This window comes from Poecile atricapillus, chromosome 9, assembly GCF_030490865.1.
Source record: "Poecile atricapillus isolate bPoeAtr1 chromosome 9, bPoeAtr1.hap1, whole genome shotgun sequence".
In the NCBI taxonomy this organism is placed as follows: domain Eukaryota; kingdom Metazoa; phylum Chordata; class Aves; order Passeriformes; family Paridae; genus Poecile; species Poecile atricapillus.
In genome coordinates, this window is record NC_081257.1 from 16053998 (window position 1) to 16066066 (window position 12069).

General features: G+C 42.3%; 1 protein-coding gene across 6 annotated transcripts in view; it reads right to left on the reverse strand.

Annotated features, from left to right (window-relative positions):
* Nucleotides 1-12069, reverse strand: part of FHIT (fragile histidine triad diadenosine triphosphatase) — a 540874-nt gene that overhangs the window by 83172 nt on the left and 445633 nt on the right. For all 6 annotated transcript variants that reach the window (XM_058845396.1, XM_058845400.1, XM_058845401.1 and 3 more), the window contains one exon: nt 5239-5307. In XM_058845396.1, coding sequence (XP_058701379.1) covers nt 5239-5307 — 69 coding nt within the window. The remainder of the gene's footprint in view (nt 1-5238; nt 5308-12069) is intronic.

A 12069-nucleotide genomic window follows, 5' to 3' on the forward strand; every position in this document is an offset into this window, starting at 1 on the left:
CAAGACCAGGGTAAAATCCAAAGGCTACTGGGAGGAATTTATTTGCTGCTGCATCAGGAGATTGAGAAATAAACCTGTACCTGGGAAAACCAGAGCTTTAAAAATCACCCCACAAAACTATTTAGATTCTGTGATGTTTTTGTCCTTTTCTATGGGTTTAACCATGCAGGTTTAACCATGCAGGGTGTAGAGAGAGCAGGGTCTGGCCCCAGGGGAGTTCAGATGCAGCAGACTGATCTCCCAGCAGGCTACAATATGTTCCCAGAAGGTACAATATCATTCCGAGGCCAAGGAACAGCCTATTAGCTCTGCATGCCATTAATTTTCATGAATAGTTCAATCTGATGCTCACAGGAGCTGTTGGGCATCTTTCCATTTTGTCTCACAGGACCTGAATGAGGGCTTATTTATCTTTTTACTTCACACCTTACCTTTAAGCCTAAGCATTTCAGTGCAGCTGTGCAGGTTTCCAGCCCTCTGCCAGGCTCAGTGCCCAGCAGCAGGCAGGACGCTGTCTGCAGGTCGGAGTGATGGCATGTCACAGTCAAAGCCTTTCAGGAAGAATTAAACTTCAGGCTTGTTTGACTAAACTTCTGAATTCACCACAGTTCCCCTGTTTTGCCAGCCTGAAGAATCAACCCAGCAGGTTCTTGACTCATATGCCAAAATGCCTCCTTCATCCTCCCTGGAACTGGAAATGATTACTAATAGGTATTCTTGCTGAAATGATTTAATATAACGTGCTGAATGAGATCACTAAGTCAAAGTATCTTTTCCTAAGTGACTCTCTCTCTGCTTGCCTGAGTGCCAGAGGGGAAGGAGGATAGCATGAAGTGAATTCTTTTGCTGGCTTTTTACAAAATCTCATAAATTACTGAAGAACTCACAGCGGGAAGTTTCACTCAGGTTCATTACAAGAGATCCATGATGCAGGTCTGGCAGGTAGAGGAGGATGGAGACACAGAGGTTTGGATTAACCTCTCTCTGCCACCCTTTCCCCTTTTCCAGTGCTCTCCAGCCTAGGCTGGGCCCTGCAAACAGGCAGTGAAACGAGGTGGGCACGAGAGCAAGGCTGGTGAGGAGCTGGGCACTCCTTGCCCTGCGTGCACAGCCCTGGATGTGCATCACTGTGGCAGCTGCATCTGTTACAGGAGGCTGCAGGCACCAAGTGAAACACAGAATTTGGGGAGCAACAGGGGTGTGCACCACAAAACTCATCTCAGCATGCTCAGGGATGTTCAGGGTTTCACTGAGAGGCCAGGCTGCTCTTACCCATCCGAGTCTGTCAGCCTCAAAATTAACTTATTGAGGTCAGCACTCATAACAGGAGTGTGGAGTTTAGATTGAGTCTTCCTTTCTGAGAAAGCGCCATCGTCTCTGGCCCAGTACAGCTATTACCTGCCAACCCAAAGGATGATGAATGTTATTTATATTGCAGTAATGGCTAACCACTCAGTGGAGACCAGGGACAGGCTGTGCTATGGACTTTTCAAACACCCACTGAATGAGGGCTGTAACAGATGCCTGGAAGTGCTGAGACTTTTCAGGACAATGTTCTTGAATGTCTTGGGCACGATGACCTCCAACAACTGCAGTACTTGTGCTGACTGCAACAACACAGGGGGCTGTTCTACAGTAAAGATGTTCATTCAGACCAAGTTCTTATCAGTCACTGTGACTTATAATAGCAAAGAACTCATCTACTTCAGAGCAAGCAACTACTTGATAAGAGGCTTTTAAGTTCCTTGATTAATAAATCTGAAATACAATCTCTTTCAAACCAAACAGAAAACACAGTGGTATAAAGAGTTATTCTAATGTAAAGTTTTCCTAATATTTAGTTGCTATTGTTCTGCTGTCCAAGAAATAAAGGGAATCAATGAATAAGAACTACTCAAGATGAAGATGAGAAAAGTAATCTAGCAAAAGATGTAGGCCCTGATCCTATAAAAAAACCTCAAAGACCAATTTAACTTTAGCATGTGCACACTTGCAGGATTAGGCTTCAAATAATTGCAGATAAATGTAAGAACTGATAAACTATAGCTTTAGCTTTCCACTACAGTGAGCCCAGAGAGTGGATAACTAACACTTCCCAGGAAATATCCTTCCAAGAAATAGCTCTGCAAAGATGCAGAGGAACTACATCTAAAATATTACATGCAGATGGTTTTTTACTATTAGTGATTCTCTTTGTATCTTGGAAAAATCACACAGTGACTTCTTTCATATGCACTGAGGTAAAAGAACCTAAAATATTAAGTGACACATTCCACCAAGGAATGCCTTAGAGAAGGTGCTGTGAAATAAGTGTCAGCCCCTCTTTTATTCCTTCTACAATTAATTTTCCACTACTACAGTTCTAAAAATATATCCAGAAATCAGCAGACATTTGTGTCCATCAGATACCTGATTAAAAGACGAGTGCTAAGAAACACCTTACCTTTAATTATACTCTTTACACTTAAAAGCTGCTTTAGACAGGGCTGTGTCAGAGCTTCATAGCCAAAAGCCTGAAGATCTCAGAGCCCAAACAAAAACAGACTAAGCAGGGAACAACCTGATACGCTTTCTTCTGGCTTTTCCATCAGATGAGTGGTCATTCCAAAACTGAATGGGAGAAATTAAGCACACAGTGAAGGACTGCAAGCACTTTCTGGCTGTCTCAACTCCGTAAGTCTCCTAAGAGGACTGATGTCTCAGCATCTGGGCATTCCTTCCACTGTCAGACACTGAGAGCAGTGGGATTTATCAGCAATCTGCTGAGCATATACAGATGACAACTGCAGAGCTTGGAGAGCTCAAAGGCATTTACAGATACAAAGGGGTTTGCAAAGGACATGTTGAGCCAGAGCTGAGACCTGGAGCCTGTGAAAATTGCTCCCAATTGCTGTTAAACCTTTAGCTGTGGTAGTTAAACCAGGCACTGCAATATGCACAATTTATCCTAGGTGTGCTTTACAATTGCACAGACTGTTTGAGGGAGCCTGAGCAGCCTCCATGTCACATTTTAGAAAGGCAAAGATCATTGGGATTATTTTGGAAAGTGGTCTTTGCTGCCTAAACTACAACTTCATCTATCACTCAAATACATGGAAATGAAGTGTCGTTTATGAACAGGATTTGGATTTTTAAAGTACAAATTTCAAGAAAAATGGATTTAAAGCTCTCTCCAGCACCCACATCTCACCTAATGGTACTTTATCCCTCATCGATTTCCAGCCTGTTTCCCCACTATGATCTACATATCTTCCTAAATCTTTTAAAGTATCTCCTTGTCAAAAGGATATAACTTGCTGACATCACACAGAGATGCATTATATCAAAATGTTTTTGCTGTACTGACATAAGCTCCAAATTATTTCCAAAGTCAGCTGTATTTTCAATAATTTGTCCCTTTTTAATTTTTCAAAATAGCTTCATTCACTTATGATAGCAAATTGCTTAAGTAACTCCATCCTCAATCCAGACAGTGATAGAACTCGGCACCAAACTTTTTATAGTAGCAAATATGTTTTTGTTTCCCTGGCATCCTAAGAAAAATTAAATCTTCTTTCAGCTACAGTCTGTACAAAAGTGTGTTAGCTCTGTGGTATTCAAGAATAGCTAGTTAGACTCTGAGGCTATACGTTCTTCTGCTAAAAGATAATTTATCACATCTATGTCTAAATATTTATGTTTCCTGTTTGCTAAAAGCAACACCTACAATTGCTATAATTGGAAATGACAAAATAAAAAAGAAATTCTTCCCCAATTTGCCACCCTTTTGCATCTAACAACAGTAACCACATGTTCTAGTTCATAAGAGCTTTGACTGTTTCTGTTTAGCTACAAGGGAGAAATAATTGCATTAAAAAAGAAGCAAAAGGAATTGTAAATATGAAAGAAACAGAAAGAGATTTGATGGGTTGATGCAGCATCCAGAACCCCTTAACACATGTGAAAAGGAAAAGATCACAGATCCACACAATCATTTAGGTGGACAACACTGAGTCCAACCATTAACCCAGCACTGCCAAGCCCATCACTACCCCACGGCCCTGAGAGCCCCATCTTCACATCTTTTCAATACCTGCAGGGATGGTGACTCCATCACCTCCCTGAACAGCCTTTCCCAGTGCCTGACAACCCTTTTGGTGTTAACTTTTATCTCATTCAACTGCTTTAACCACCACACCAGCAAAGATTGCCATCATTTATTTCACTGGATCTTCCTGCTCAGCAGTCTCATTAAGGTTTTACCCTATTAGTGGGGTTTTCAGGCACTACACTTCATATTAACTTGTCAGTAATATGCTTTCTTCTCCAGTTTTGCATATTTAAGTAATTGAAAAACTTTAAAACACACCACCAATTTTTTTTTTTTTTTGTGAGTGGGGACTTGTCATGTCGATATCACAAAAGAAAAAATACAAAAGCAGAAAATGTCAGGATGTCTCTTTCAAGCAGATGGTATTGCAGTAGCACTGAACAAGTTTATATTAATTACTTTCAGAAAGAGAAGGAGATGTCATATTTCAGATAGAGGATCCTACCAAACCCACGAAGAACAAGCCGTAAATTTAACAATAGTGGGAATTTTTCATAGAATCATTGTGACAGCTGTCAAACTGGGGAAAACTTTTTGTTAATGCCAGTACAATTGTTCATTTAAACAAAAGCCAGTGATTCAGTCACACTGGAACAGCTCATGAGCCAAGCTCTGCTGCACAATCTGCACATATGCAGATATTCCATCTATATGCAGAGCTGCTCTTTAATTTCCATCTCTGGGGCTACGGTGTGATTTGTCCAGAGCTGAGCAGAGCCCTACAAAAATCAGGCCAGAAGGCAATTTGTGACTGAGTTGTAACAAGCTGCCTGTGTTTTCTCTGGTTGGAAGGGGGAGGTTTGGCACCCCAGGCGAGCAGCTGGCACAGGACACCCTCCCTGCATGCCAGGCTGACCATGTGGTCGCCCTTTTTCCCTGTGCCCTCAAAATAAGAGAACACAACTATTTGTAGAGATGCAGCCTGTGTGCAGTGACAGACCAAAGTACCAAAGGTGTCAGCTGTATCCTCCCTCAGAGAGGGAGCTCACAAGGAAATCCCAGTATAGATCTTGGTGGTATCAAAGGATCTTTGCAAGCAATGAAAATGCAGAGATCCCATCCCTCCACCCATGGGAGGGGCTGGATTATTAAGGCAATTTACTAACAGCAAAACCAACTCTGAAGAAGAAATGGAGTGTAACTCTTACCTCCTCGTAGACATCATCATTCCTGCTGAAGTCTCCAGCCCTCCTTGGCAGCACATGGACATGAACATGCTGAGAATGTGAAACAAAATAATGGTGATAATCAAGTTCATGACTTTCTTTTCTGAACTGTCAGCGTTACTCTTAACACACACAGGTAACTGTGCACAGGCTCCCACAGCATTATTTTCAGAGGAAAATACATTAACCTGTTCCATAACTGTATCTCAACCCTTTGGAGAATATAAAAGATGAAAGACATGAGAGAGCAGCCCTTGTGTATTATATGAGCTTCAGAGTGAAATGCCTGGAAGTTTAGGGGCTCTGTGGAATTATTCATAGTTGTCAGTCAGAGGCATATTTAGCCTCAGCTTTGAAATAACAATGTCCCTTGGAGCTGAGTGTTGTGTCTTTGGAATAGAGGGGAATAAGAAGGTGCTGGAGATGGGATGTGTGGAGAGCCCGTGTGGGCAGCCCGGGCTCAGGGCTCCCTGTGTGGGGACAGAGGAGCTGCTGCCACACCAGGACAGCACGTGGGTAGAGTGGCTGACAGAAGAGGACAATGCCTCTCACAAGTTTAAAAATACTTTAATGTTTCCTTTCCTCCCTGGGGGCTGTAGCCCAAATACAACAAGCTGAGGCCTGTGGGGGCACAAGACTCGTGCTGGGGACACACCTGCAGGGACAGAGTGCCAGGGGTCCCCAAACCTGTGAGGCACAAGGATTATTTATGAGCCCAGTGTGGCAGAGCCTGAAGCGTGTCCCTCTGGCACAGGGCCACTGCCCACAGGGCAGCAGAGCTGAGGACTGAGCTGCACAGGCAGCTTTGGGTTACCCAGTTTGGGAAGGAGGTAAACGATGAGTTTTCATCAAAAGTGCTGATGTGATCTGGGGAAAGCAAACAGAACTATGGGAAAGAGCACAAATATATGACTTGGCACCTTAATGTTGTGTTATTACTACTACCTTTTTTTTTTTTTTTTTTTCCTGACACTCTTTTCCTACCATAAAGGAAGGGTAATGCAAGATCCTCAAGACCTAAACTCTACTGGGAAAAATACTTTTCTGCAGTAAGTACAGCTACTAACATTGCAAAACATTCTTTTCTCTATTTCTCTTTTTCCCTTTGTCTTTAACTCTTGAGTAAAGAAAAACAACAACAGAGAATAATTCTTCATGGAAAAAAACCCAACACCTCAGTGAGGAGAGGCAGAAAATAATCTGAGTGATAGATCTCATTTATGCATCTTCAGATCTTTTTAGATGGTGCATAAATCCTTTTTAAAAAAAAAGGAAATGACTGCATCAGAAACAGCACCAAATGGTTTCCATAGAATTTAGATAGTTTGCACCTGATTCAATTTGATGAGGTAGAAATCAGCTGAAACTCCTGCACCTCATCGAAACATTCTCAAAACATGGCTTAAGTCTATAATGAAATATGAAATAAAAGGTTTTCTTAGGCTATTTGTAAGAAAATTCAAACACACCTATATTGTGTTAGCTTCTATCCATAATATCATTTGCTCAGTGAATAAAATGAAAACACAAGAATGTTTCAGTTAATGAAATATTCCAAATACCACACTATTTTTTTTTTCCTCAGCTTTACCCTAGGGAAACCGAATATGTGATTTCTTATTCTTATCATTATCCACAGCTTTCAGTGTATTCAGACTAGAGATAAGGGTGAATCTTGAGGGTCCAAAACTGTGTTTTTGAGTAATATATCAGTGATAGTGTTCTGATAGTGTATTATACTAATATATCATAAGAGCAAAAGTGCTCCTGTGATGTATTAGTGCAATGTATCATCTGAACATCACAGCTCGTATGATGTATTGCTCAAAATCACAAAGCAACTTTAAAGACAGTCTTCAGTAGCCCTAGGCCTGAAATTTCACTTTTGGACAGGCTTTCAAGAAAAATAGAAGTCTAGATTAAAGTTTGCAGGGATACTGTAAAATTTCACTACTGTCTCACACCTGTTGTTCTCATTAGATTTTAAATTTATTCATAAGAATAGAGTCAGTTCATCTGCCAGTCAGTTTCCTTCTCTTCAGCTACAAGGAATGATAGTTTTGCTACAAGTATCAATTTTCAGGAATTTCCCTTGACTATATATATAAAATCTAACATCAGCTATCAACAACCATATTCCCCAGAAGTTTAGCCACCTTTAAGAGTAATTTTCATCTCTGGTGCAGAATGCTCCAGGACGCACAGGAGAAGATCTGTACACCCGCGACAGACAATTTGGAATATCAGAAAACACGCAGGGGTGTAGTCCAAAGCTCAGTGCAGAGATGCTGCACTGCAGATGCACAGACCATCACAGCAGGTAATGAATGAGCCTAATGCGATCTTCTACCCAAAATGGGCTCTTATGATCAGTGTGGGGGAAAAAAAAAGAAGAAAAAGTGTTTATGGCAGCATATGGGCCACTTGGCATTGCTGGGGATGTTCTCAGGGGTTAGTCACCCTTACTACATGCATTATGTTCTCTCACACTGCCAGGCTGCATAGCAAAATCCATCAGCTGTATCACAAAACAAATGAATATTCCCAAGGTTTGAGGTAACAACAATCAATTTCAAAGAGTGTAATTTTTTCCAGTCATCCGTTTTTAGTTTGTTTTGGTTTCTTTTTTTAACTCTGTGTATGGAAAGGAAATAAATATCTGGATTCTGTTTGCATAACAGAAACAAACAGGATCAGCAACAGTGTCTCACCTATTTCCCTTCTCTTCAATTTCACCAAGAAATACAAGCAATGCAGAGCTGTGGCTACCAGGTAGTCAGAAACACCAAACAGGGAGATTTCACATTGTCTCTAATCTCCCTTTCAGCTCCTGGCCTTCTCAGCTCAGAGCAGCTGATACTTTGATTCATTAGGAGATCTTTAATTGATCATTTTTACTCCTTAGTACTGTTTGTTACTGCTAAAGCCTCAATCCACCAAGGCACTTAAGCACCAGCTCAATTTTCAACCTGTGAATTGGTTCAGTGGGAATATTCACATCCCGGATGTTTTGTTTATGTCTCAGTGTTTTGCATCCACTACTGGCTATAGGGAGGTCTGCCTAAATGGCAGTAGCAAAAATAACTTCAAGGTGCCCACAAATTAAAGTTGTTTCCTTCAATTTGTTTTCCAAGCAAAACAAAAACCCACACATCAAAAAAAACATTTGCAATTGACAGAAATATTTCAGAAGCAGACAAAACACTGGGATGCTATTTTTTTCTTTTTAACCAAACAAATAGATTTAGGCAAATCAAAACACTGCCTGAACAGAAAACATCTAAACATTGACCAAAATTGTCAAAATAAAGCATTTCAGTTGTTTTTCCCCAGTTATGGTGGGGATCCTCATGCCTGGTGGGTGGCAGACAGTCCCATCACATTCCAGCAGGCTGTATTCAATCACTGTTGATGGTATTTAATTTTTTTCCTAAAAATTGCTTTCCTCTCATTTTGCATTATTTTGATTAATAAGCAAGGAAAGCAACACAAAACAGCCAAGACATTTACATTACTGGACCAATCAATATCACCCAGACCAGGGTAGAAAAATGCAGGCACAGGCTTGCATTGCTCAGCTCTGCTCCCTGCTCATCAAGCACTGATGGAGGGAGCAGGACAGTGACACACTGGGTGTGACAACACTGACAATGTGAAGTCCCTAGGTGGGGGCACTGTGTGAGTTAAAGACACCTGAGCCCTGCTAGCTGCTTCTGACACTGGGGGCAAGATTTCCAGTCAGGGATATCTAGAACAGCAGGAGCTGGAAGGAGGCTGTGGGAGCTGGATTTTATAGGAGTTTCAAAATTAAAATTATTAGACTGACAGTTTTCTAGGGTAGGGACTGCAGCTCCCTCTGCTTTGCACTGTAAATAAAATCTCAGTTTGAGGAACTCCTAACGGTGAGAATTATCAGGTGATGCAAAATCACTCATAAGAGAAGTTTTTCAAGACCTTTATACCCAGAATGACAGGATCATTAGGAAATGTACTGCAAGCAACAAATCTCTAGTGCCACAGGAACTAATGAGCCAGAGCCAGGGTGTGATGCCTCTGGGTCCCACTGCAGCAAGAGGATGCTCTGATGAGCTCCATGGCATTCCAGTCAGGACTGTGGCAGCACAGGGCTGGCCTTGGGCACTCTGGAGCACGCTCATCCCACCACTGCCAAAATCTGGCTGCATCACAGGCATTTGTGGGATTGCACAACTGAAGCTGCTCTCCACTGAACCAGGGTTGGAAAATGCCCAGACAGTCTCAGCCAAAAGACCTGGAGCATGTGTTGTTGGAGAAACAAGCATTCAGATCAGGTGAGTTTTACTCCAGCACTCAAGGCCATGCAGAAGGCAATGCTCCTGTTTACAGCTGGTTTTATATACTGAATTATGGTCAAATAACCAACGTGTCACCACTGCACTGGATTTAAAGTGAAAACACTAGACAAAATTAGACACTGAAAGAGATTTCCCAGGTAGACCAGAATAGTGAAGAGCAGATGACCCTGCCACATACCACTGGGGAGGACATGGGCGTTGCCTGCAATAATTCATGGACATTTTGTTGTGCTCACTCAGCTGCTGTGCTGGTTAGCAGAGCAACAAAGCTCAGCTTCCAGCTGAAAGGGAGATAATAGTCTGTACGTGAGCTGCTCAGCACCCAGGGCTTATTGGCAATAAATGTTCTTACAGCAGGAATACATAAAAGCTGACAAAGGGTCACACAACCCTGAAGATGGGGGGGGGGGGGGGGGGGGGCTGCCAAAATGTTGGCAGAGGAGGAGCTGTTCCCTCCACATCTGCAAAAGCAGAACATCACTGAGCTGTGCCTTCACGCAGCAAAGCCAGATGCCTTTCAGCAGTTTAATCCTTTCTCTTGTTACTTTTCATTCTTTCTACAGTCAAAGCTCTGCAGTTGTGGCTTTCCACAGTCTCGTGGTGCAGAGGGACAGGAAAAAACATGAACTCTTGTGATTATGGCCAGGCAGGAGGAAGGGCAGGAAGGGAATCAGCAGTTCCAGGCAGCAAGACCAGCTGGCCAGGAGACACTCACCAGCCAGTTCACTGGGAAAAGGGATGGTGGTTTTCAGATAAGACCTCACTCGCTGCAAAGTGCCCTGTCCATTATGGAGACAGGGGCTTCCCATGGGAAGCTGTGATAATGCTTCTTCTAAACTACCAAATTAACTGTAGAAATTTCAAACTAATAACCACTCTCCAAGTAAGACTGTTAGGGTGATAAAGAAAATCAACCATAATACAGAGATAGCCACATGAAAAATAGGGCAATTTTGTCCTCTCTGTAAACGGGGCTTCCATGGAGCCCTTGTTTGCTATTCTTGATTAACTGCTCAATTGTCCCTGTTACAAAGTTATTCCATGGAAAGCCCTGCCTGTATATCCACAGCTCATTAGCAGAAATCACTCCCTCTGCTGCCCCTGAAAAGCCAGCGTGTCACCAGCCACAGGCACACCTGGCCCAGCTGCTCTTTCTAGGCACTGAAAAAGCCCACTTCCAGGGCCTTTGACCTACAAGTCCTGGCAAAGACATCTTCGTGAGAAAACAGCTTCTATTCAGTGAGTTCTTGATATTTTTCCAAGTTTTGAATTGGTTTGAGATGGAGAAATATATTTTAAAATTTTTAAAAAGTCCTATCCAACATTAGGAAAATAGTTTTGGACAATTAAAACACTCAGTTTTCACAACCTTCAAAATTATTGCCAGCATTACTACTGGCTTTTTCCCCCCCATTTCAGGATTTATAAATTAGTCAAAGACAAATCACTTTAAAGGAGCTAATTGTTATAAAATAATAAAACATGACAGGACACTGCTTGAAACCATTCCTTTCCTACAAAACTGCCCCATTTCTAGGAATCAGCACTTTCTTTTCCAGCTTCACCAAAGCCTTGTGCATGAGGCTGCACAGATGCTCTGCTGTGCTGGGGATGAGGATTGCTGCAGATCCAGGGAGGCTGCATGGCCTGACACACTCTCGTAGCACCTTTGGCTCTGGTTTATTAAAACACAAAACTGAGGTTTGCTTTTCTGCTGTCGTGAGGAGCACAAGAACGTGATGCAGATGGGGAGGAGTGGCACAGACTGGCAGGCTCGAGAGGAGGATGTGCAGGGGAACAGATTGATGCAAGGGAAGGACAGGGAAATCCACGTCTGTCTCAGAAAGCCCAGGGCAGCAGCACAGGAAACAGCAGAGACAGATGTGAGCATGAAGAAGAGCCACTGGAAAACAGGGAGGGTTGAAATTATTGACAGAATGAAGGCAGCGGTCAAAATTTTGTGAATCAAAAATGTGCAGAAAGAGACTGCAAAGAAAGAAAACAAGAAGCTGGAACAAGTCTTGGGAGAGAAGCTCACACAGGCTGTCCATGCCCTGCCAAGCTGGAGTGTGGGGGTCCTTTGACACTTGTTTAAATCTGCATCCCACTGTGCTGTACACACACCCTTAGGAGGAAAAATAAAGCTTTGCAATGATCCCTACCAACGCTTACGCCATGGATTTGCCTCTGGAAGAGTAAGTATCAAGATACTTGCTCAGCACAGGTACTTTGGAAAGCAGCAAAATGAAGAGAATTTGCAAATGTATCAGAAGCCAGACCACGTGGAGGACTTGCAGCAGAGTACATCTTTAAACTTGTAGATTCGGCAATGTGCAGATTCAGCATTCTCAATAAATAATGCATATGTCAACTGCTATGAAGTTTAAAGAAATGAGCTGTGTTTAAACTCTATGAAGTTTAAAGAAATGAGCTAGAAAAGGGATGTAGACCTCATGGAAACAAGCGCAGAAAGATTTTT